General features: G+C 34.2%; 1 protein-coding gene across 6 annotated transcripts; it reads right to left on the bottom strand.

Moving 5' to 3' along the window:
* MATR3 (matrin 3) lies at window positions 1–26,420 on the bottom strand. Of its 6 annotated transcripts, none has more exons than XM_033095932.1 (15): window positions 26,299–26,420; window positions 15,363–16,446; window positions 10,451–10,512; window positions 9,437–9,478; window positions 9,011–9,123; window positions 8,713–8,765; window positions 8,135–8,260; window positions 7,192–7,317; window positions 6,880–7,047; window positions 6,375–6,506; window positions 5,859–5,902; window positions 5,407–5,776; window positions 3,256–3,622; window positions 2,661–2,782; window positions 1–1,099 (listed from the first exon to the last, which is right to left on the bottom strand). In XM_033095932.1, the coding sequence occupies exons 2-15, from the start codon at window positions 16,272–16,274 to the stop codon at window positions 1,049–1,051; spliced, it is 2,688 nt and encodes an 895-aa protein (XP_032951823.1). In that variant the 5' UTR covers window positions 16,275–16,446; window positions 26,299–26,420; the 3' UTR covers window positions 1–1,048. The 6 variants fall into 6 exon arrangements, with proteins under 6 accessions (XP_032951823.1, XP_032951821.1, XP_032951824.1 ...); XM_033095930.1 differs by having other exon boundaries at window positions 26,265–26,413; XM_033095933.1 differs by having other exon boundaries at window positions 3,256–3,478; window positions 26,265–26,413.

Here is a 26,420-nt window from a genome sequence, read left to right as displayed (position 1 = left end):
TTGGTTAACATTCCAAACATGTATAACCAATGAACATGGCCTAGGTTCTTTTTTATTGGTATTCACTTCAGAAACTTGAATCCACAGATATAAGCAGTTTATAACCAGAAAGTTACAAGTAAACACAGATTATACATGCAAATTTCTGTTCACAAAGGTCACATGTGCAGGTATATATGAATTAGAAGCGTGCGTCTAGATTATGGCCAAACTGTTTTTAAAAATGCAGAAATGTAAAATTACATCTTGAAAATATGAAGAGATGGTCTACACACTTCAAAAATCAAATGTTGCTTATACCAGATGTATGACAGCTACAGGATTCAAGTGACAAGCAATAAAGTCTCAAGAAATTAATACTGGTCAAAGAGAACGGGAATATTTTTACATTTCACTGAAAATACATTGACTACTAGAATACGAAATCTAGCAGGAACTTAGGGAAAAAATTACAAAATCTAAAGCCAATTACTTAATATTTCTTATTACCTAAACAACAGCATAACATTAAAAGAAAACTGCACCCGCATTTTAACCGCTAATCTCACATTAATGAAGTTCTCCAAAAATGAAATGCAACCAAAAGCGCTTCAAACTCCAAATTAAAGTCTGCAAGGCTCAGATTAAAATGTGGAATGTTTCAGATGAAAGTAATAAAAATACAATTGCTTTTGTTCTTTATTGAATGGAATTAAAAGTTTTGACATTTTCTTTGAAGCTTAGAACTACTAAATTTCATTTCTTTGAATAGTTCTATGCATCTTTTTCTTAGTGGTGCAAGTTGTCTTAAGTAGCTTACAAAGTCAGTCTCTACTAAGTACTCCTGTCTGTTACCATTCTGATAAAACAAAAACAATTTTTCATTAACTTAACCGTGTATGTATTTTTGCTATAACACTTAACACATGAACAGACATCTATTATTTTTCCACTAAAACAAAAGAGTACAATAGTTTTCTTCTAACTACCAGTATTGTATTTAAAAAAGGTTAACATTAAAAACAAAGAACCACTATTTTCTTTGAAATCATTAAGCTTCTTGCACATCTTAAGCTTCCTTCTTCTGCCTGCGTTCTTCTGCCAGTTTATTCAGAAATTTCTGAAAGAAAAAAATATAGCGATTAAATAAGTTATTTAAGAAGAACATAAATGGATTAATTCCAAAATAAAATATTCTATTCAAATTTGGGGGTTTGGTGTAATTCAACTATAAAACCATATCATTATTTTAAAGATTCAGTTATTTCTATTAGTCAGTGAACAAAACAGGTTTAGGACAGCATAATTAAGACATGGGGGGAAATGGTAAAATGTGAAAAACGGTTCTTTCAAGGTGCAATTAACACTAACTTATAGAGATGAGAAAACAAGACCATAATCAGAAGAACTGCTGTTACTCCAAGAACACGTATTAGTTAAAATGACGTGCATTTTTTCAATGCCCCTTCCACTAAAACAAGTGGGCAAATTTTTCTTAACGGGCCAGTAGTAGTCAATATTTTAGGTTTGTGGGCCATTAAGTCTTTATTTCAACTACCCTTTTCTGCTGTTATAGCAATAAAAGCAGCCACAGTACTTAAATGAATGATCGTGGCTGTGTTGAAAGTGTAGCTTGCTGACCCTTGTATTAGATCTGTACCTTCTAGAGCTCATGGACACAAGAGATCTGTCAAGACATTAACGAAAGTACAAAAAAAGAAAAAAAAATCTAATCTGAAACATCAAAAGCATATTCTTTATAAAGTATCAAGCAGCCCAGAGGACACTTTAATATTTATATATATCTAGGTAATAGATATAGTTTCTGCCCCCAAACAGCTTAATATCAAATCAGATAAAATTTGAGATTGCTCCTACCATTGAAAATAACCTTTGCCATATCTATGATGGAAAGATATGTATAAGCAGCAAAGAACACTTGTATTTAAAACAGGTGATTCAGCCAAGAACTGGATTTCCTAAATTCAATGCTATCTTTTATTTTCTTCCTTTTTTTAAAAAAAAACATTTTATTTATTTAAGCGTGTTTTTCCAGGACCCATCAGCTCCAAGTCAAGTAGTTGTTTCAATCCAGTTGTGGAGGGGAGCAGCTCACAGTGGCCCACGTGGGCATCGAACCCGCAACCTTGTTGTTAAGAGCACTGCACTCTAACCGAGCTAACTGGCTGCCCCCAATTCAATGCTATCTTTATACATCTAGTCAACACAAAGAACATGTTTGATGACTGAATACTTTTGTAGTTTTATGTTATACAGCAGTGTGAAAAACCAAGTTATCTACAATTATGAGTTCTCTTACTTTCAAGTTTCCCCCCATTATTTGTTTCAGTGCTTAGTCCTTAAAGAGGCCACTAAAATACCAAATTAAAAAACATCCAAATAGGTATTTGTATTACAAATTTGTTGGGGACGGCTGGTTGGAGTGTGTTGCTCTGAACAACAGGGTTGCCGGTTCGATCCCCACATGGGCCAGTGAGCTGCACCTTCCACCACTAGAATGAGAGCAGCTACTTGACTGGGAGCTGATGGATCCTAGAAAAACAGACTTAAAATAAAACTGTTATCTCTAGGTCCACAGAAGGTATTATACACATTTTATTTTCTATAAACTTACATGATTTGTTAGTTTTCACTAAAGAACTCTTAAGATTTAGCCTTACCTTTAATTTCTGATAATGAGGAAGGCTGCTGCAATGAGTATTCTTTGCAACTTCTTCATTTGTATAAAAGAGTGAACACAGCTTACAGTAAAACCCTGTTTTAGGTATCACATAGTCTATACCTAGAACACAAACATACATTCTTACAAATTCAGTAAACTGAGTATTTTAATTAGTGTTCTCAAATCCAACATGGCCTAAGCTAAAACAAAATTAAACAACAACAAAAAAAATGACATTAGTTAATAACTGAGTTGTATTTAATTGACGTGTAAGGTCCCACCTATTTATACTCTTAAAAAGGCAGAAATATAACAGGTAAACAAAACAAAAAACGATGTGAAATTCTCAGAAACCTTGATGAGAAGAAAATAGAACATTGCATAATGGTAACAAAAGATACAAAATCAGGAGACTCAGTTAAGAAAAAGGAGAATATATCAATTAAGATTTACAAATTGTTCTGTACAGAAATAAATTTAAATACTATCAGAGCTTATTTAAAAATCAATTTAAAGACAGACCAATTTTAAAAATCTTATTTAGTAAGAGTTTGGGGAGGGTGAGAGGGGAAGAACAAAGCCTTAAACCTCACCAACAGGAACATTGGGCTGATACGGTCCAATTCTATACTCATCTGGGATTGTACAGTCCTCCTTGTTTTCGTCGCTTTGGCCATCTGCGTTTTCACTTGTATCCTTGTTAGGATCATCGGCATTCTCGGCAGATTCAGCACCTGGTTCTGTATTTTCCTCATTTTTAATTCCATTTTCCAACGCTGCTTCGTTTTCTTGATCAAGTTCCTCGACCTTGTCCACCTTAATTTCAACCAAACCATCATCATTTTTGTCAGCAGATTTAAATGCCATGCCCGATTTACGAAGTTTCTGAAGTTCCGAATCTTCCTCATCACCAACCTCATCTAGAGTGACAAAACCTTCCATACTCCCTGGGAAACGACGCTGTTAAGAAAGACAAATTTACTCTGCAACAATTATCCTGCAGCATCCCTTCCATTTGTTTTACTTGAAGGGAAAGGCATAGCGTCTTTGTCTTTCCTCATTCTCTCAAAATACTGACTTTTTTTCTTTTTCCCCAAAATCACTGATTTTTAAAAAACAACTTAGCTTGTTTTAAAACTAAATAATCGAAGGCTTGCCTCACACAAAATGCAGAAAATAAATGAGGACACTCACATCCTATACTTTCTGACACTTCTTTGCTTCTAGGGACTGTAAAGAACTGATTTGATAGAAGTAGTTGAATAATGTCCTTTGGAAGACAGTATCTTACGATACAACTTGTTTACAGAATATGCAGTCTAAAACTGTAGTGGTTTAAAAAAAAAAAAATCAAGCTCTGGAGCACGACTGCCTAGCTTTAAATTTTGGCTTTGCCACTTATAAGCAATATGACCATGGACAATTTATTGAACTTCTCCATGCCCCAATTTCCTCATTCATGAAATGGGGATAGCAAAGGTATCTACCACAGATGGTTGTGAGATTAATTAGCACACACAAAGAGCTTAGAAAACTTTACAGAAATTATAGGCTCTTAAGAGTACAAACATATTACATAATAATCATCCACTTCAGCCAAAAAAAATAATCTTAAGACTAAGTTATTTGACCAAGCCATCAAAACCTAGGTGTAGGGCCGGCCTAATGGCTCAGGTGGTTGGAGCCATGAGGCTGAGGCCGATGGATTGATTCCCACATGGGCCAGTGAGCTGTGCCCTCTACAGCTAAGATTGTGAACAATGGCTCTCCCTGTAGCTGTGCTGCCCTAAGCAGCCAATGTGAGCGATCAGCAGCCAGCGTTGAGTGAGCTGGCAAGAGCTGCCATGAGCTGCGGACCAATGAGAGACTGCCTCAGCAGGGAAGGGGGAAAGCGCAAGGCTCATAATACCAGCATGGGTCAAGGAGCTGTGTCCTACACAACTAGACTGAGAAACAACGGCTTGAACCAGAGTGTTGGGAGGGAGGGGGGGAAACCAGAAAAAAAAATACCTAGGGGTAAAAATTAGCTTTCAAATAGTCGAATGTTACTTAAAAGAAAACAATAGAATAAAATCACAAAAATTTCATTTCAAGAGCCATTTAACATACAGGGTTTCAAAGGCATTTTAAATGCTCTAATCCTTAATACAGGTAGTCAGTGTACCATGGGTCTTTTGTTTTATTAATCTATATACCATGTATGTATTTTTATATTCATATGCATCTGATATGCTTTTCTAATGCCTTTATTAACCTGATATGCTCTTATTAGTAACATATTCTAAGAAAAATGTTTTAAAATCTAATAAAGTATCTGATCAAGCTTAATGTTTCTCAAATAGGAAAATTCTTCAAGTTCAATAATTGACTGAGTGGCAAAATGTTTTAAGTATCTCTGATCAATTACCTTATTGAAAACTCATCCCCCATCTTTTTAAAAACAAGCTCAAGTATACAGCTGCCTATGAGTACTTACTACCCCTACAATATAGACGTATACATAGTTTTAAGTTTTTCTCCTTCACTACTAAAAAGTTCTTTGTGAGCTGACATTTTTTGGCAACTATAATAGGAGGTCCTATTTAAGCTATTTATTGCAGAGTTTAGACTTAAATGTTTATATTGTGGTTCGTATCTGATTTTTTCTAATTTTCTTTAATCTGACCCTACTAGGGTAAATAAGTTGAAACATTTATTTGATCTAGTTTTCTATTAAAATAGGTCAATATACAATCTTCCTTTACCTTTTTAAGTTTTTTCTTTGCAGCTGCTGAAGCACTTGTATCTTTTTTCACAGCTTTGTCTGAAGGTTCCTTTTTCCCATCAGAAGTCACATCACCTAAATTAGCAAGATCTGTCTCATCTCCCACTGAACTGCCACTTTCTAGCAGTGCTGCTGCTTCTTCTTCATCTACAAGTAGTTCATCTTCAGATTCAAGAAGCATGCTAGGTTCTTGTTCTGTCTGGTCATCTTTTGTATCCTTTTCACCATCTTCACCTGACTTCTCTTCTTGTTCTTTACCTTCATTTGTACTTTCAGTCTTCTGGGAACCATCAGTTTTGGATTTCTTATCACTTGGAGATTCTTTGCCATCTGGAGAGTAAGATCTTTTTCTGAAATAAAAGATACACTTCAATCAATTCCCCTGAGCTTAATGAACTAGTGTTTATACAACACACACAAAGAATGAATTACCGTGATTTATCTTTTTTCAGTAAGTCAATGCCTCTGTTGGGAATCTAAAACACAAAATTTTACATTAGTTACATAAATATATTATTTATTTAATAATAATTTATTATTAATTAAACAAATATTCATTTGCAGAACAATATAATTATCCAATTAACTGACAATTACCACCCTTTAATCATCTAAGTTTATGCAATCCTTGTAACCATAACTAAGAATTTAAAAGCTACCTAAGTCAGGAAGTTCATTACAATCAACATTTCAATAGAGCAGTGGATAATCAAGATTTTCGTAGAACTGTGCTCAAATAAAAGCTAAAATACAATAGACAAAAGCAATAAAGGTGCTTTTATGGAACACCAGATAAAAATCTTCTGCTACTGAGGAAAACCAGAGAGAAAAGGTTGCTCTTTCAACAACTAAAACCTATATTCTTAGCGTATTAAAATGCTTATAAGAATGTTGTGGCTTGAAATATGTGGAAACAAGCTTTATAATGATGATGAACCAAGTACATACCCTCAATACCAATTTTTTATATTTTTCAGACAGGTCAACTTTCACACATCTCCCCTGAAACCATAGGGCCTTTTTCAAACAATGGTCAACCATTGCCATTGCATCCTCTCTGGTTTCCATCTCAATAAAGGCCTTAAAAAAAGAAAAAAAAATTAGAAAGGGCATTATTTTTCTGAAAATTGTAAAGAACTCTAGTGCTTATTAGTTTCTCTAACCACTTGGTAGGAAAATTTAATCTTTAGCAGAGACACAGATAAGAGTTAAGTCACCCAATAAAATAAGGGCAACTTGTCAGATTTACAAAGTAGCACCAAATATTAAACGACTATATGCAGGCTTTCTGCAAAAAATGAAAAGTAATACTTAGAAGATATTACTCAAATACCGTAAATGAGGAAAACGAATTTTTTAAAAAAGAATCATGTATAATATGGAAAGCAACAATATAATCCCAGTTGAAGTACGAAAAAAACAAAACACCAATTATCATCTACATGTATATTACCTGACTTTTCAACCTCATCAGTATATAATTCTTTATTTTCCCATAAGGCTCAGCAAGCTTAAGGACAGCACTGTCAGAATAGCCAGAATGGGGTAAATTGCTGAGATGTATCACACGTCCAAGCTCTTGCTTTTGATCAAACTTCTGGTCTGGCTTCCCTTCAGGTTTCTTTTATTCAATAAATAGAAAAACCAAAGAAAAAACAGGCAAGTTAACATTATCCTAGTTATTAGCAGCAATTTTAAATAGCTAAAGTTAATACTAAAACAATGTATTAAATAACTGGTAATACAAATCTGAAAAAAATATTACCTTTATTCTTTTATACTTCTGGGATAAATGGACTCTCACTGGCTTGCCAAATACTAACGCTGGTGTGGTTGTATAATAATCCACTGCAGCCTGAGCATCTTCTGTGGTTGCCATTTCAATGAATGCCTGAAATTGCGCGCACACACACACACGTGGGCGCACACAATTACAAATAAACAAACATTGCTCAAAGTCTTTTCAGATATATTTAATCATTAAATAAAAAGTACTTTCAAGAATCTAAAAGCAAAAAAAAAAAAAAAGAATCTAAAAGCAGAACAAAAAAACCCAACATTGCTAACCTGCTAAGCAATTTTATTAAAGGTCATCTCAGATTTTATTATCTTCATGCTACTAAAACTATCATTTATGCCCACTGTATCTGAAATAACGATTTGGCACCAATTTGGTAGAAGTTTGAAATGATTACAATTTACTGCTCAAAAACTACAATTTATAAAGTTACTAATTATCCATCAGTACTAGAATTTAGCTTTATAGCAGTTCCTTGAATAACATCATTTCATTATAATGATGAGATGCCATAGGAACTTAACTCTTGCTTACATTAGTTAGCCTGTGGTAAAAATGGTTTAATTTTGTCATTTCACCTAAAGAACGTTTTGATGACATTAAGTGAGGACTTACTATATACCGGGGGTGCCAAAAAAAGGTATACACATGACTCTTATTCATCTTTTGTTAACGGCATATCACATAACGGTATCACATTTTAATACAGGTTTTTCTTTCTTAAAAAGTGTATACATTTTTTTTGGCACCCTCTGAATTATCATACTTCAATTATTGGCTTTTTTCCTTTACTTCATTCCATATTGATGATTTAAGATTACATTGAGTTGTTTTTCTAATACAAAACCATGTAATCCCTTTAAGAAATATATTAGTAATGAATAAGTATTACACATTTTTCAACTCATACCTCATTAATTTTATTTAAAATCAGATGATTTGAAATGACTCCGAATGGTTCCACCAGCTGTAATAATTGATATCTCAAGTTTTTCCCTCTCTGAAAATCCATGATGTGAACAACTCGGCTAGTTTCCTATACATTAGGAAAAAAATCAAGTCAGTAAGTCTCTTTAAACGCAACATGAAACAGGTTATGCATTAGAACTTTTAGAGTCTAATGTTAACCAGAACAGATTATTTAAAGTAACAACTCATAACATTCTAGAGAATTTAGAAGCAATGCAGGAAATCAAGTTAGTATGGTAGGACAGATCTCAAAGTTTCAGAAAACAGTCTGCTCTGATTTTTAAATTAAATACTGTGTATATTATTGGATAACAAGGTGCAATCTCTATAGACTACAGGCATATGAAAATTAAAGTTGTAACTTTTATCAAACCCACAGAAAATCCTGATGGCTTTCAAACTATACCAGTCTTCCTATAGTAAGAACTATGACACAGATTCAATTAGCAAGGATTTATTTAAATCAAATCACATTCCCAAAACAGCAAATAGAGTGAAACCAAGAGCTTTATTACTGACCACTCTGCCTTTTTGCATGTGTCTTGGTCCTTGCAGGTTTCCATTTCCAGCACCTTTATGGGGAAAAATATACTTTTTCAGTCTTCTAATATACTTGCTATAACAGGCTACTTCAATTGAAAAACAAACATCTTTCAAACACGAATAAAAGGACATATTACAAATATCATGAGTACCATGTCTTTTCATGAATATTATTTTTGAGTAACATTTTATTAAGCGATCTTTTGCCTATCATCACTGCGTTTTATTTTTATGGCAAAAGCTTAGGGAAAAGTAACATGAATTTTATAATCACCCAGATTTCCTCTTGGTCCAACTGCTGGTCCCCCAAGATGAAATGAGGGAGGTGGAGGTCCCAGAATTCCTGGTGCTGGGTTTGTAGACTGCTGCAACATGAACGGATCACCCCTAGTAAAGTGAAGACATAAAATATAATAAGCACGATAAAGGTATCCATCAGAAATAATTAAGACTTATTGTTATAGCACCTCTTGGATAACTATGATTCCAATCTTTAGGGGCATTTATGTGCGAAGTAATTAGGAAAAAATCTATGATAGCAATAAAATAAAAAGTACTACATAAAGTAAGTTTCTAAAAATTCTGTCACCCAGTCAATAAAAAATAATTCAGAAATTATTTTATGAAAGGTTGAAAGTTTAACCTGAATTCCTTATATTGATCTCCTTTACAAACCATAGCTTAAAAATATTTAACTTACATTGTGTGTCCTGTATCATTGTCAGGATTCCATTCTGGGTAGCTTTAAAAAGACCAGAAAATTAACTTTAAAATAAAACTATCCTTTTCACAAAGTAGCCTTGCTTGGCCTCTAAAATAGAGATTATTTATTAGTAAAGTATGAGAATATAAGTGTTAGAAATATTACAATTTAAATTGTCATATAGATATTTCCAAAGAAAAATTTCAGATCTCCAAATTAATCTACACAAATGAAAATAAACATGTTCTGTATTGCTTGAAAGTGTAGGTAATGTACGTTGAAATTAAATTTTTTTCAGTATTTAAGTCATAAGCAGGCAACATGCTGCATGAGGAACTGGAAATATGGGCTACGTAGGGAAACAGGGACCTGTAATCACAGGTTTTCCTTCTCCAATATTAAGTACTATGAGCACAGTTGAATTGTATCACTAGAAAGAAAGAACAGCCCCAACAGAGCTAGGCATGTGTGAAAATTACCATTCCCGTGAACAATGGGTATAGAGTGTGCTGCTTACGCAGGGAGATTCTTCAGGAATTCAATTTCATTCTAGCAGCTTAAACTCAGAACCAAAGGTATCTCAAAAGCAAAAAATACATCCTGAAGGATTCTGCTTGACAGCTTAACTTCTAATGATTCCCCACACTTTTCTGAATATTCAATATTTTTAGAGCATGTATTACTGTTATCGAGAATGTTCTTATGAATCTATGCTATATAGCAAAAGCCATCTTTAAGTATATTAAAAATTCCTTCAATTTGTATAAAGCACTAATGTTTATATACCTTAGAAATAATATCAAATAACAAAGTGCCACTATCGCTGCATCTAATATTCCATTAAGATTTCAGATCTAAACATTTTGTTTGTAATTAGTATTGCCTGGACAGTAGCAACTATGCAGGAATAACAATGTGGATATTACAAGTAAATGATGAATTCCCGAAAACCAATCAATGGCTGTTTCTGATTCATGGTAAGGATGCTTTAAAGGTATTTCAAACTCCTACATTTCAAGAAGAAGCTGGCATCGACGACTGTGACTCGCTCCATTGATATGTTGACTCCACTCCTGCAGCAAAGTAAATTAGTAGAATTAACAAAAATAAAGAGTTTTCATTTGAACCATTCAAACTCTAGGATGTTAATCTATATGCAACATCATAGGCTGTGCAAACACCTGCCCATTCACTAATCACACTGATTTAACTTAAAGCGATTTTTCTGAACCCTTGTAGCTTGATCCTGCCCTCAAATACGCCATGCACATTCTTGGAAAAACTGGGTAACTTGGTTAACATACTAATAGACCTTATAGGGAAAAGATATAGAGTTAATAAAGATCAAGAATAGTAACTGACCTTGAGATCAGCTAGACATATTAATTTCTGCTGTAGACCAAACTAAATTATTCATGTTATATTAGAATTGTTTTTTATAGTTGTCTAAATGACAAAATATCCATGCTTGTATCTACTCTTCTAGAAAATATATGCTATAAATGTGAACAATTAGTTAAAAATAGAATGTTTAATTTCATCCAGCCTTTTGAGGTATGTTCCAAATATACTACAGACATTAAAAGCTAAGTTGATTCAACAGGAATAGCTTTTCTAGAAAATGCTTCCCATTTAATAAAAAACCTAAGCTCACATTTCCCAGAATTAAAGAAGCAAATTTCAGGAATGTCTGTTTCCAACTTTTAAGGAGGAAAACATTACATTCAGCCAATATTTGCTCCTTTGTGGTTATTTTAAATTTGAAGGGATTAACTTTTGTCCTATTTTATGCAAATAAATTTTCATTTCTTTAGTTAAAAATCCACATGTAAATGATTAATGTTTTAGGTAATGTAAGAGTTAGGAAAAGTAGGTTCTGCTGCCATTGCTTGGGTTCCATTCCCAAGGTGCCACTTGCTAGACATGAATCTCTAGTACAAAATATGTAAATTCGCTATGATTCAATATTCTCCTAGGGTTCTGTGAAAAGTAAATGAATTAATAAAGGTAACTAACTACTTATCAAAACATTGCCAGGCACATAGGAAGTGCTCAAAAAAAGTGATTATTACACTGCTTAAAAAGCTATCTTGTTTTACAATTCCTGCTTTACACGTTTTACTGTTTTACAAATTCCCACAAAATGAACCAAATTTTCTAATACCCACACTACCTAATACAATTATATTTGGAATATAGAACATGGTCAGGCAATGTTTTTCAAAAGGGTCTCACTTAGAGCTGAACTAAAATAAGAAACCAAATTACAAGATACCTTTTTGAAAAGCTTTAGAATTGTATTTTATAAATGGGATCCTAATTTTTAAAAACTGACTTATGTTACAAGTTTACATACATTCCTATGCCATAATAGAATTAACTAAAACCCTGTGAGAGAACTAAGATGGAACACATTCAAAAAGAATGTCAGTTCTCAGAACTTGAAGAGCTATCTCTCAAAGCTAGACTGTCTTTTGGAAATAATGGCTAATAGCTAAGGAACTCAAAGAGATCTCTGTAGTTGGCTCTACAACCAGATATTTGGGATATCAAAAGGTTTTACTTGGAAAGCAACAGACCACTGACTTGTTGAAAGCTACTTTTAAAATTGCTAGAAGCAAGAAGCGCCATAAGTAAAGTTTGCAAAATTCAGAAGAGGGATTAAACAATTAACTTAGAATTTTCTGAATGAAAAATAATCTCAGATTTTATTTATAAAATATCCTTGAGAAGTAATGTGTTAGGAAAGGAGTAAGTTTACCCTATTAGGCATGCTTCTAATTCATAGAAGATGGAAAGGGTACCTAGTTGAACAGAAATTATTCATATCCAATCCCCATGCCCTATAAAAGTTCAAATTTATGGTAAAAGTGGCTGATCTTTCAACGTACTAGAAGGAAGGCCAAGATCAAAGACTCAGTTACAAACCTCCCAAGCTCGCTCATTATTAACCTGTCCTACCACACTTTTACTGTTTGGTTTAAGGTGAGGATTAAGAATCAAATGGGTTTTTAAAAAAACCTGTATCCTTGGATTCTACATTGAGGTAACTCTCCCATCAGATTTCTAAAGAACAAGGATTCATTTTTTGAATTCAGAAATTCTGTAGGAAAACTACATTCATCTTGATGTCTTTGAGATACCTAAATGATATGAAGAAAGGATAATTTGGAGAAATACTCCTGGAATGGTAGAATAAAGAATAACTTAAGGGCTTCTAGAATAATACTAAAAGGAAAAATATGAACGCAAGTGACAAGACAGCGAAAGGGCAGTTTTCTTTAAGTGAAAGGAATTTGAGGTTGTACAGAAAAGCCACTTCACATTCTAAAATGACCTAGAAAGAAAAGCAACACCATCACTGAAAGTCACTTAAAATATCAAAAACAATGATGACAAATTAGATGATGTTTTTCAACTAAAAGTTTCTTACTTCATATTAAGAAGTTTTGATCAGGTAGGTTATTTAACATTACCAGTAGGTAAAAAGAACAGATTTTCCAAGTTATGCAGCAATACCAGAGAGCAGGATTAAATGTTTAAAAAATGTTCATAATCTACTTTCACCACAGGAATTTTTCTCTAAAGTCATTGTTTCTACATCAGCTCTAAAATGAGTAAAGACCACTCCTAAATGTGAATATTTAATTACTTTTTCAATAATGCAGATACCCAGAAAACGTGAGCTTTAAGGAAACTAGAATACACTGAAAATCCAGGTACTTAAACTTAAAATCGGTCCTATTTACAAATATAAATTTTGTAAATCAAACAATCAAAGGCCTCTAAAATAGTTCTTAAAATGTTCCCAATATTTTGATAGAATGAGGGCCTAAGCATTTTTACAGGTTAAAAGTACCTCTTGCACTAGGTAGGGTATCTTACTCTCGAATCTACGGTTTCAAATATTTTTAAACTGTTCTTTTAATTTAGGTCCATTTACTATCATTATTTATTAATATCATTGTTCAGAAATTAGAAGATAACAAAATTTGGTGAAAAAATAATCATACATACAAAATAGAAACTTTTCTCTGATTAAAGTCCTCTCATGACTTCCTTTTGTGTTCCTTTACTCAATTGTTTTTCTATGTGCAAGCAACAAGGTTAAATTACTGCTCAAAGTCAGGATAAGCAGACTTCCAACAACAGGTTTTGATTTCAATGACTTCAGAACAAAGAATTTTAAGTCCCTTACAATTACTTTAATTTGAGACAATGTAACTAGCGATTTGCCTTGGAATTTAAAGATTGCCATTATTGCAAATAGGCAGAAGTAACAGAAAAAAATTGAGTCACCCAAGTTTAATGGACCTTTTCATTAAATCAACTCCCACTAGACCTAGAAGTCAAAGTTTAGTACTGAACAAAAACTAAATTCCATGATATACTTAGTATATCCAACAAATTTGAAAACAGACAACACCAAAAACACCAACCAGACAGAATGTCCTAATTTCTATGAGTTTGGGGTTCTGTGTCTTGCATGAAAATTTATTTATGAATTTAAATTTAGCATTTTGTATTAATTTTTGATATAAAGATTAAAATATTCCGTTTGTGTACTTAACCTATTTATACATTAATTCAAGATTTTTGTATTATAGAAATACATATTTAGCTAAGAATTACTTTTTAAAGACTTCTTCAAAGTACTCCAAATTCAAACAATATAAGAAGTCTTTTCTCTTATGTGAGACAAAATTCTGCGATCCAAACACATTAAAAACAAAATCTCTAATGATCTGTATGATTTAGTTTACTCAAAACTCACTAAAAAATGCATTTAAAAGGGATAGATATGAAAAGAAAACCTTTCCAGATGTTACTGTAAACAAAAAAACCCTGAACAGTAACCATCAAATCGATTTCATAGTAGCAGTATGTTCCAGTTAAAATAGAATTAACTACACAGCACATCAGGAAAAATGGATGGTCAGATTATAGATCAAGCTAGTAAAGTGCTATAATGTTGACTTTAAGTCAACTGCACTGTATATTGACAAAAAATCAGAGGAAGTAAAATTGAAACATTGAAAGAGAAAAGACAACATATTTAAAAGGGCTTTTTGAAAAAGTTCCCATTTTGCCAGATGTGATAATTAAAGCAAAGGAGAATTCACTATACCTCTTTTTTTTTTCCTCAAATGACTATACCAGAAGTCTATGCCTAAGTCAGAAAAAGAATATGCTTATGAGGAAACACAGAGCAGGATACTGCAATAGTGGATTTTTCCAAGTCTCTAAAGGGATAGATGTAATATGGGATAATAAAAAGTGAGTTCTGAAGTATGTTTAAGAAAGTTGTGGAAAAGGAGAAAAAAAATGATGAAAAATTTCAGTCATAGTATGAGAATTTACGTTAAAGGGAAATTAAAAAAGGAAGAATGAACTAATCTAAAATATGAAACATAAACAAATACCAGGGCTCTACATTAACTCTTTCCCTGTAGCCACAGATAAGAAAAAAAAGGGAATTGTTCAAGAATCCATCTTTACTACATACAAATCAGCAATCAAGACAGATGGAGAGCTGAAATCTAGCATCCTGAATGGCAGAGCACATTGACTGCAAAAAAATAAAAAATAAAAATAAAAATACTCAAAACAATTCAACAAAGCAGACAAAAAACTGCTTAAATATGATTAAGAAGAACATATTGATGCCAAAAACCAACAAGATAATCCCAGTGGATGACAGCTTTGTGGCCAGAAGTAATCTAGGCAGATTGTATTAATGTAAAGCCCTGGTTTAAAATGCTCAAAAAACAATTACCTTCCAAATAAAGTATTCTCAAAAGTATAAAAATTCTTGATCAACTTAGTGTCATCAGACTACAGAATTAGAGTAAAAGATATAGGTAAATACAGAATAGACACTACAATGTAAAAGAAATTAGAAGCATCTGTTGCATTAACTCACCTTATTAGAATGAACTGGCAAATCACATATAGAGCACAGATGGGGATAACCCTTCGGTAAGAGTCCATGGAAGTCTTCAATATTGCTACTTGGAGGAGCGCCCCTCTTTTTCTCAAAGAGAGATCTCTCTTGTAAGGGGCCAGGACCACGTCCCATTCTCTCATACTCACTGTCAAATTTATGATAGTTATGCGAGGTCTCACCAAAAAAAGAATCATCCCTACACCTTTCTCCATCTCTTAATCTGTCATCTTCATAATCCATTCTGTCATAATAACCAGATTCTTGAGAACGACTTCCATGGTCATAATCAAGCACTGGGTTGAGACTAGGACCACGATCATCAAAACTATCTCTTCTAAAGTGCCTTTTTTCTTCCCAATCATCCCTAGGTACTCTGTATGGCGGCTCCCGGGTAGCAGATCTGCCATCTCTACCATAACTCAATGTAGGGCCTTCTTCAGTTCTCCTCCTTTTAAGCTGTAGAAGGATTTGGGGCAAATTCTCAGGAGTAATCTTGTCCTCTGGATAACGACTCAGTTCATCTAAGTCTCTAGCAGACAGACCAAAGCTGGCCAAAATGTTACTGGCCTGGTCTGCGTCTCCACGGTGTTGAGAAGACAAAGGGAGTGGACCTCTACTTCCAATGTTAAATATAGACTGCAAATTATGGGAAGAAGTACTAGCAGAAGACAGTGCACTATGAGCTCCTTGTTGATTCAATGAAGAACTCATTCCAAGATTCATTAAACTAGCAAGGCGTGCAGTACCCTGGTTCATCCTTCCAAGAGATGCTGGCATACTTAAAGACTGGGTAGCAGCAGCAAGAAGGCCTATTCCTGCTGCAGACAGGTCACGCCCATGACCCTGCGAGTCCCTACCGAGAGATGACTGCTGGAATGACTTGGACATTGTAGAACTATCTCTTGTCTAGTTTAGATTTAAAAAAATTTTTTTAAGATGGCCAAAAAGAAAGCTCAAACTAGAAAACTAGGTTAACTTTGCTTCAAAAAATGGTAACGCCAAGAAAAAGGATCAATAAGGACTGTAGAATCTTCTTCAAGCTGAGAACCAGCAGACAACTCTGTAGAAAAATAAGCAATTTTAGTCATAAATCCCTTTAAGTAGATGCCGTTTTTTTAAAGAAAAAAAACTTATGCATCATGTTGATTAAAAAAAAAAACATTTAAGATCTCAAACTTACAAGGAATTTATTATATATCTTAAACAGATTCCAGATGTATGCAGAGCCTGCATATATTTAAAAAGTAGTCTTTCATGCTAACATTTAACTATTAAAGGGAATTTCATTCTAAATTTAAAAACATTTCAATTGAAGGGTTAGATGTCTCGAGTACATCAAAATTTCAGTAAAAATATAGATGGGTCTCTTCTTTCAGAAGAATAAAAATACACCCTATAGTATGATGCTTAAGTTCCAGAAGACTAAAAACAAAAACAAAAAAAATCAATGTCAGCAAGTCAAAGATGAATCAGTTGTATTCTGCTTTAGAAAATGAGACCTCTTTCTATCAGAAAGAACCAAGTAAAAATCACAAGTAAATGAAGTTTAGGTGATAAGTACCTAGTATAAGATCTAAGACCAAACACAGTAACTGAGACCTTTATGCAGCAAAATCAATTTGAGGTGAAGACAGATGTGAAGAAAAATAAGTGACTTCCTACAGTTTAAGGATTTCAGCACAAATTTAAGCCATATAGCTAACTGTCTTCTTATTGTTCATCCTGTATCAGGCAGTACTTATTTCATTTCTAATCTTACAAGGTAAGGAGAACTAAGTATGGTCAGTACAGAAATAAGAGACCTCCCAAGAAAAAACCCAGGTACAGGAAGTTTAGGTGATTTAAAGAAGTGAAACTCCCCAAGTTAGCATTCACCAACACTCATTTAATGTTCAGGGCTTCAGAACCTCTAGAGCTCCAAACAGGTATAAAAATGAAAATGAGATCTTGCTTGCATAGATTTCTATAAACTTTTCACAAGAACAGCCACAATCACCTGGAAATTTTAAATTCTGAATACAATCACCCAAAATGTGTTCGTAGATGGATTTTCATTTTTTTCTTAAATTGTTATTTTACCTCAGAAATTGTTATGCAAGAATTTGCAAAGCATTTATGTATGATTCTCATAATATTAAATGATGTACGTTAATAAATGTCCTTGATGAAACAGCTTTTCATAATCACCACTACACACAGAAGTCTTAAGTAAGTAGTTTGCTACAGAATTCTATCTGGAGGTTTTGTTAAATTTTATACATCTGATCACCCATACACACCTAAGCACTGATAGTTCAAAATATTAAACTTTATTACAGTAAAAACCAGGCAATATTCAATAGTTACAAGTCTATTATGGGGCCAATCCCACCAATGATAGAATCAAGCAAGGAAACACTAGATAGTGGCAGAAGAAGTATAAAAAAAGTTACAGGCAGGACTAGATTTTACAAAAAGATGTAACAAAGTTAAAGACACAGAAATGCTATCAGAGGTGACTGGAATTACAGATGTTTTGCACACCAAGAAAGATGAATTTGAGAAGACACCAAAGAAACTAATTTTGGATGCTATGTAAACTTAGGCTTTAAGATAGGACTAATAAAATAAAGACAAGAGTTAAGTGGATTTCTTTGGATGAAAGTATTTTTGATTATGTCTTACAAGTGCCATACAGAATCGCAGTTGACATACTGTGTAAAAACATTGGTAGAACCCTCTAAATTTTCACATATACTTTATTTTCAAAGATCAAAACTTTTAGAGGGTTTTTTAAAATCAGTATTTCAAAGCACCAAGGTTATTATTAATTGCAGTTTTGCCCTTCATGTCATAGCCAAAGCTTTGTATTATTGAAAAGCCAGTTTTTTGAAAGAATTGTTCTTTTCCCTCAGGGAAATTATACAATACTATAATGATCATGTGTAAAACTTTTTCATTCATCATATTTTAAGGAAATGATTGTTGGATTGCAGAGAGCTCACTTTTCTTTGTAATATACAATGAAAATGGTGTATCTGCAAAAAGAAAGGTTAAGAGAAGGTAAAAGATAAAACAGAAAATGGATGTCAGAAAAACTCAGAAAAAGGGCAAGACAAACAATGTATATATCCCATGAAAACTTGTAATTTCATTAAGAATAACCTTAATATTTTGGACTCAGAGTTTCAACTTATATGCAGCCCCACACAAAAACATGAGATGGTATTACTGAAAAGGAACTTAAAATTTAAAAGTCAGACCTTTGACTGAAACACAACCAAATGAAATTCTTCAACTTTTTTCATTAGAATGAAGAAATTGAGAGAAATCAGACATGTCAACACTGTTTAAGAGCATTTACGAAAACAATTCCTTTAGTATCTGGTCAATGACAAACATAAGACAAACAAGCCATTTTAAAAGGCTCATTTAAGCAAGACCTATTAAAGTTAGTACAATACTGAGATGTTTACTAAATTACTAAATATTTTTTAAAAGATTAGCTTCTTTTACTTTTATTTCCACAATTGTAAAATTTCCTTTTCACAGTACATTATACTAGAGATTAATAAAGTCTGAAAACAGTTCCTTTGAGATTAATATAACATGTAACGTCAAAATCTAATTTACCCATTTATAATCTTTATGTAATAAATTTTAAATGTGCATCAATGCAGAACCTTTCACTTCCAAAACAGAAAGTACCTCCACCCCAAATCAGAAAAAGAATGCCTAACTTCATAATTAGGCTTCACAAATGCTGTTTACTATAATCTAATACTCAAATTCTTAATAAACAAGCTTAAAACTCATTTTTACAGACAATATCACTAAATAATTAACCAAGAACTTAAAGCTAGTTCATGACCTAAAAACTGTAAATGCTACTAAATATGTTAGCTTCATGTCCAATATCTGAACAAATATCTATTTATGTATGGTTAAGAAATAAGTTTTAGTTAGTAATATTCAACCCCTCTCACTCCATAAATTACCTATCTGATATTCTTTACTGGATATATTTTCATCTCCAATGAAAGAACTGGAATACAAAAATATTTCAGAAAACAAAGCTTAACATAGAAAGTTCATGGAGAACAGAAACAAATGGTTGTTCTAGATTTTCTCCTATGTAAAATAAAGATCACCTGTTAGTTCTATTGATCATTCTTTCAGAGTGTTATTTATTTAGCAGGATTACTAAAATGAGCATAAGCAGGCTTTAGTTCTTTAAAAGATATAGGAAAAAAATCTTCAGCTTCTAAATCCAAAATTTAAAAATTCCATGTTTTGAAGGTACCTTCTAACTACCACAAGTATCTTTAGCTATGTTCTCAACTGTGTGAATTACTTGTTTGAAACAACTGATTTTAAGATGATAGAACCATAAAATCCTTGTAGAGAGAGATATTCAGGAAGAAATTCTTCATGTTGACATTATTTTAACCCTTCATCTCACATAAAAAACTTACAAGCAACAGCTAGAAAACTATAGTTTCTTACAGTATTTTCCCCTTCTGAATTAAAACCACAAAGCGTACAAGAAATTTTCAGATTTTCCTAATGTTCCATCAGAGTCAAACTTGTGATCTGTTAACTTATTCATTTGAAAATATCCCAAATATGTTTAAGGTAGTAACCAACAATACCAATACAGTAAATTCTAATCGTGTCACCAATAGATGGCAGGGATAGCTATTAGTGATACCAAAGAAGCATCATTTGGAAAAGTAGGTGCTTAACTTTTGTCATCAATCACACAAAAGCACTGATTCCTGTGGTCAGAACTTTTAAGTCAAGTGACAACCCATTTCCAATTAAAATACAGGGTTAGGTTCATTATTCCTTATTTAAAATGTTCTCACTTAATTTTATAATGGTTTTCTAAATAACTTATCATTTTAAAGTAAACTAACATTAACATTTACCAACATTCCACTTTACCTTCTCTCAGTATTTTATAACTTGTATTTCATTTAAAGGTTTGATTTTTTTAAACGAACTATTCAATTTTTTATATAGAGCTTGAGCCACTTTAAAACCTTGTACTTTAATGTGCATTCCTTAGTGTCATAATCTGATCTCACTATGGTATACCAATGAGTGACTTAAAAGGTTTTTAAAAATAAAATTAATTTAGATAGTAAACCCCTTAGGAAATAAAGCCCTAGAGCTCTATTAATTTCAGTTTTGTACAAAGCAATACATGCAATATGTGCCTCATCACACAATAGGAAAAGATGAAACATTATAAAACATAGTGCCAAGAAGGCTGAAAAATAGGTATTCATATTTTAAAATGCTTTAAGACTGTTGCTCTTCATATTATAGACCTGGACTCAACCTCTCACCCATTTCTTGATTCTTAGGCTAATGATAAAAGTGTTGCAGAGAGCCTTCAGCTGCTAAAATAGAAAACATGTTAATATCAGTAGAAGGGATTCCTATTCAGACTTGGAATATTTTCCTTCTTCCTACTTTTAAAAATATTTCCTAGTGCCTTTGAATTAGGTATTAAATAATTTTCAGATTAAAGCAACGAAGGAAACTGATTTATAAACCCATACTACAGGGTAGAAAGTCACTCCAATTACTTGACAATTCTGACTCTTGATTTTAATTTACTGATACTAACTTGGCTTAACTCTATTTAAAAGCAGAATTAGTGGTTTTCATCAAGGAACCATTCTGCACCTTTAAGATTCTCCCCTCCATTCACTTTACGTTCTACTCTCCCGTTTCCACAAACACTTGTACAACTCTTTGACTTGATATATACTGAGATTTCTGGAGCCCAAACATCTTGATCTGAATACTGGTTCTATTACAAAACAGCTGCGTGACCTTGGGGAAATTACTTAACATGAGTTTGTTTTCTCATATGTAAAATGGGAATAAAAATAATACCTATTTCATAAGGCTGTAAAGATTTAATAAATTAGTTCACATAAAACACTTAGAATGGTGTCTGGCACATGTAAGCACACACAGTAACCACCTTTTATGTAATCTGATCTTCACAATCAATATGTAATCTGATAAAATGACTGACCCAGCGGCACACAAAGAGCTTATAAACCTTTCACTTGTACTGTACTCCCTTATTTTATATATCAACTTCAATGTCCTATCCATTTCTACTTAAAGCCAATATTCATGTTTAAACTTTGTTACTGAACTAGAAGTCAGATTTTAAAAGACCAGATTTAAAGATTGGTAGTAACCCAGCCAAATAAGATTGAAGAACAAAAGTGAATTCTAGTGAAAGTGGACAAATTAAACCTTTCTTCATTCTCTATTGCCAATCTACTTTTAAGTTACCTTCTCATCCTCCAAATAAAGTCCGTATCTCTATTTCCTCTGCCATAATCTTACTGGAGATCTTCAGTACTCCTGCCTTTCGGCTGGCCTCCTTGCATCCATGTTCACAGCTTCCAATATAACGTCCTAAAACATCACTCATTACCTTATACTCTACTGCTCAAAACCATACCACTCCCTCCTACTTACCACATGAAGTCCACACTACGGTTTTCAATGCCTTTCATATACTGGTTGCATCCTAACTTATCCAAACCCACTTTCCACTGTATGCCAACACCTTATGAGAGAGGTCATTTTATGAGAAGACTGCCCAGTACTCATGTAAATATAATTAGCTGGAATGTGTTTCTCCTCTCTTCATTTAATACTAGCAATTCTCTGAAGGCACAGCACCCTCACTTTATATAATGCATTATACAAACCACTGTGTATGCAAACATCCAAATTTAGAAACAATATTAAGAAGACCTTAGATACCTCTTACCTACCAATTTCCAATGCATTCCTCCTTCCCTTCTGTAGTCCGTTTTTTGTTTTACCACTTAATATATATCCTTAAAAAAACACGTTAATTTTGCATTTCTAGTTTTTTTTTTACAAACTGACTTAATATGTATGTATTGTTACTTGCTTTAAAAAAACTGATTTATTCACTAATTAAACCTACACTTTCCCTGCAATATTATGACACACGTACTTTTCTATTGTGCAGATGATGAACATTTAGGCTGTTTCCAATTTCTTGCCTTACCAAGAATGCTGCTATGAATATTTCTTGGTGTCTCCTGATGCTTAAGTGTAAAAATTCCTCCTCCATGGTGTTTCCCAGAATACCATCGCCCATACAAGGGCACACAGTTAAGTATAAAATTGTTCTGACGTCTCAAATCTCACAGCAAGAATATTTTAAGTACAAATGTTTGTATTTCTTTGATATTGCTGTTCCTTACCCACCTATTGCATGAATCAGGTGTTCAAATGCTTCACTTGAAAAGTTCACATTTGGTATAGGTTCTTCTATGGGTTACTATACCAGAGGAAGATGTTTAATATCCTAGTAATCCCCACAAAGGGGGCGTGTGTGGGAAACCCATACAAATCACTTTGAAAAATTAGCAAGTTCTGTACCTTCATTAGCAAACTATGATACTGCAAATCAAAGATCCTATTTAGACCCTACTATCAATTGACTGCTTTCCATATTTGATGCATTCTACTGCCTGCCCACTATGACATGTACCACAGATATTTACCCCCTTTGTTGTTTTTATCCAACAGCAGTCGCTGGGAAGAACTACACCCCATCCCCGCATTGGTATACCTTCTTTGTTTTCTTGCTAACCTAATTCTGCCTTAACGTATGTAGCAACAACCAACCACAGGTTAGTGTAACTCTCGATCAAAGATAATGTCAGAGACATGCCATCTTCAAAATTTTCCAGAAAAAAAGCAAGTATTTGTATCAATTAGCTTTTAACCTTTAGAATAGCTTTTAAAATTTTTAACCAATGAGAATGCCCATTACATAGCTAACAATTATAAATTTCAACGCTTTATTTCCAGGACAGTGTTGACCTTGAAATAACCTTGCACACACCGCAACACTACAGTCTACAACCCTTCCAACCTACCCAACCAACTTTGTATTGTCTATCCCAAAGTTAAGTCACCTGCACTCAGAAACTGTTGCCACAAGTGTGGGATACATATAAAGCAATTCTAACTAAACGATATATAAAAACAAAGTACTTTTACCTAAAAAATGTTCTAAGAACACATAATAAAGTTATCCAATTCTTTGGTTTTGCTCATTCTTAAAGTAATTAATGGCTGCAGTTCACATTGTAAACTAATTAGCATTAATCACAATGAAAACATTTTTACATAAGAATGTCTTCAGATTTCTATGTTACAATAAGAACCACAACTTTTTGTCACTTGAAAACTCAGCACTTCAGACTTCAAGAAGCTGGCTCACTTCTATCTGAATTCCCCTCAAAAATACAAGAGATCCTAAAATACAAAACAACATGAGATTCTGGTATTAAGCAGTTCTAACATTTACAAAAAATGTCCCCTCCCATTACAAAAATATAATTTTTTCTTGTGGAAATTTTGGAAAAATCACCCATAATGCCAACATCCAGAGCTAATATTTTGGGGGTATACTTCTCTTTTTATGCTTATTTACATGTCCTTCAAACAACAATATATTAAATTTAGCAGCAGCTGAGTTTTAGTACATTTTTCTTTCCAATTAATACCATATTCCATTATCATTTTACCATCATTATTCTCCTCCTTATTGCTTCAAATAGCTGTATAGATTTCCATTTGATGGCCACACTATAATTTGATCTCTGAATGTTGAATCTTTTAGATTTTTAATATGCTTGGTAACTGAGATTAACATTTATGTACATAAATCTTAAACTATTTCCTTTGGTTACATTCCTGTAAGAGTAGTCCTTTCATTTTTAAGCCTATTTAGTAAGACATAAAGAGTCTGATTCAAGTATCCAATCAGGACGCAAGCATTCCAGAAGGCACTAGCAGCACTGCCACTGCCTCCTTGGGCTTTAATCTTTTCTATAAAATTAGGAATTTGAATTACAGTTTATTTATAAAATTTTATAAAACATTTTCTTTGCATTCTTCAGTTGTTAAAATTTGTTTAGTTATCATTAACTAACTTGTATTATTACTTAGCATTTACACTTCCCTAAAATTAGTATGTTTAAAGAAGTCTTTATGATAAACAATGTTCTTATCAAGGGTGGTTAAATCCTTCCGAATTAGTTCAAAATGGTACATAAAAGCAACTCCACTTACACACAGTGAAAAGGGAGATATGTAAAGATGATAAAGTGAAAACTTCCTTTCTGGGTAAAGTATATACTAATATTATAAGCATATAATGTTAAATGTAAAGGAAAAATTGTAAATTTAAAGCACTTAAACACGAACACCGTCTGGCTAAAGATCGCTTTTCCAAATCTTACATAACCAACCAAAAAAATCTTCATGTAGTACTTCAATTGTGTTTAATTTCAAGTTTGCAAAAACATTCTAGTTAAGTGGAAAGGCATACCACAGAGCGTTTTTCCAACAAGACCTGTTTTCCCCGCCTTCTTGATTACCAGAACAATACTAATGTTGAAAAATTACGTCGCTAAGCTGCGTATATGACCAAACGATTGAATTTTTTTAAAGGAAATTTTATTTTGAATATTTAAGCCTAAGGTATTATTTTTGCCCACAGACAATTATTGTTTAAATTTACCTGGGAGAAAACTGCATTACTGTTTAAAAATCTAAAACCAAGCTCTCTGTTCAACAACCAAAACGCAGCATCAATACAAAATCTCATGACTACGAACTGGGAAATCAACGTCTCTCATTATTCCAGCGCGCTTGAAAGACTAGAAATTTCGGAATCGCCATAACCATTCTAGAAATATCTGGCTGGAAAACTGTAACTGACCCAACAGGAATATTCCACAAGATAGGGCCACAAAGCAATATAAACACCTAGGAAATATTCCTCCACAGTAAATGGGAAAAGTCTCTGTGGAACACAGAACAGGGCACAACGCATGAAAAGAACAACGATGCGACTACACCACGGTACTCCAAACCCTTTGTCTGGAAACCGGAAGGTCCCACACCACACGATTCTCTCTGGAGGAACCTAGACTGATAGCATTTTAATAAAGGGAAAAGGACTGTGAGGTGATTCTCTAAACAATACAAATCTCCTGCCTCGCAGCGTACTGCAGAAGGCTTTATCCAAGACGCAATACGAAAAACAAGCGTTAACGTTTCATTTTTTCGGCCATTTTTAAGCGATGGGGGGTGGGGAGGAATTGTTTCTGAGGTCCGGCTAAAATCGCGCGCGCATGTGTGGGCGGACAGGGGAGTCTTAGGGGGCGCTATGAAGCGATGGGCAAGGAGCAGAGCGGAGGCCGTGACACCAAAAACGCTGCTCAAGCGGCTAAGCTTTTCAGACTCTGCGAAATCCTCCATTTTGGGGCACATTTTCAGGCGCAAAAGGGGAAAAAGCAAACACGTATATGGGACTAGCGCTATCTAAAAGCTTCGCTATGTTAACTATCCTCCCCCAAACAGCACCCTATGGACAGTGGGTCCCTCAGGCTTCCAGCGCTCCTCCCTTCTCCTCAGCGCTGCGGCTCGCGTGTAACGGGCTCGTTGTCCCGCCCCCGCCCACAGTAAACCCAAGACGCGGGAAGCTCAGCCGATCGGCTGCCCTCGGTGCCCCCAACTATTCCGCCACACCCTGGTCCTTTAGCTGACCGCGTGTATCCCTCCGGGACTGCTCACCTCCGCCGCCCGAGGAGGCTGGTTGCGCCGCCACTGCGCTCCTAACATGGCGGCCGCCGATTAGGCGGCTCACATACGCAGCGCGGAGGGAGGCAGAGCGGGCGGGCGGGAGCGAGCAAGAAAGGCGCGCCGCCGGCTCCCCGCAGCCTCTGTCGCCATCGCTGCCTCCTCCCGGCGGACGCGGAGAGCCCCCTGCCACCCCACCCCGATTCTTACCCGCTTCACGCCTACCTTAAGGAAAGGGAGAGGGAAAAAGGAGAGGTACCTCTCTCCCAGCGAGCGGGACGCGGAGGATCCCACAATCCCCCGCAGCAACGGCGCTGGTAAGAGGTGGCAGCAGCGGCTGCGGACCAAGAGCAAACCCACTCTCGCGAGAGAGCTTGCCCC

Source organism: Rhinolophus ferrumequinum, chromosome 24 (genome assembly GCF_004115265.2).
Source record: "Rhinolophus ferrumequinum isolate MPI-CBG mRhiFer1 chromosome 24, mRhiFer1_v1.p, whole genome shotgun sequence".
In the NCBI taxonomy this organism is placed as follows: domain Eukaryota; kingdom Metazoa; phylum Chordata; class Mammalia; order Chiroptera; family Rhinolophidae; genus Rhinolophus; species Rhinolophus ferrumequinum.
The sequence above is the reverse complement of the archived record's forward strand: the minus strand, read 5'-3'. Positions and strand labels throughout refer to the sequence as shown.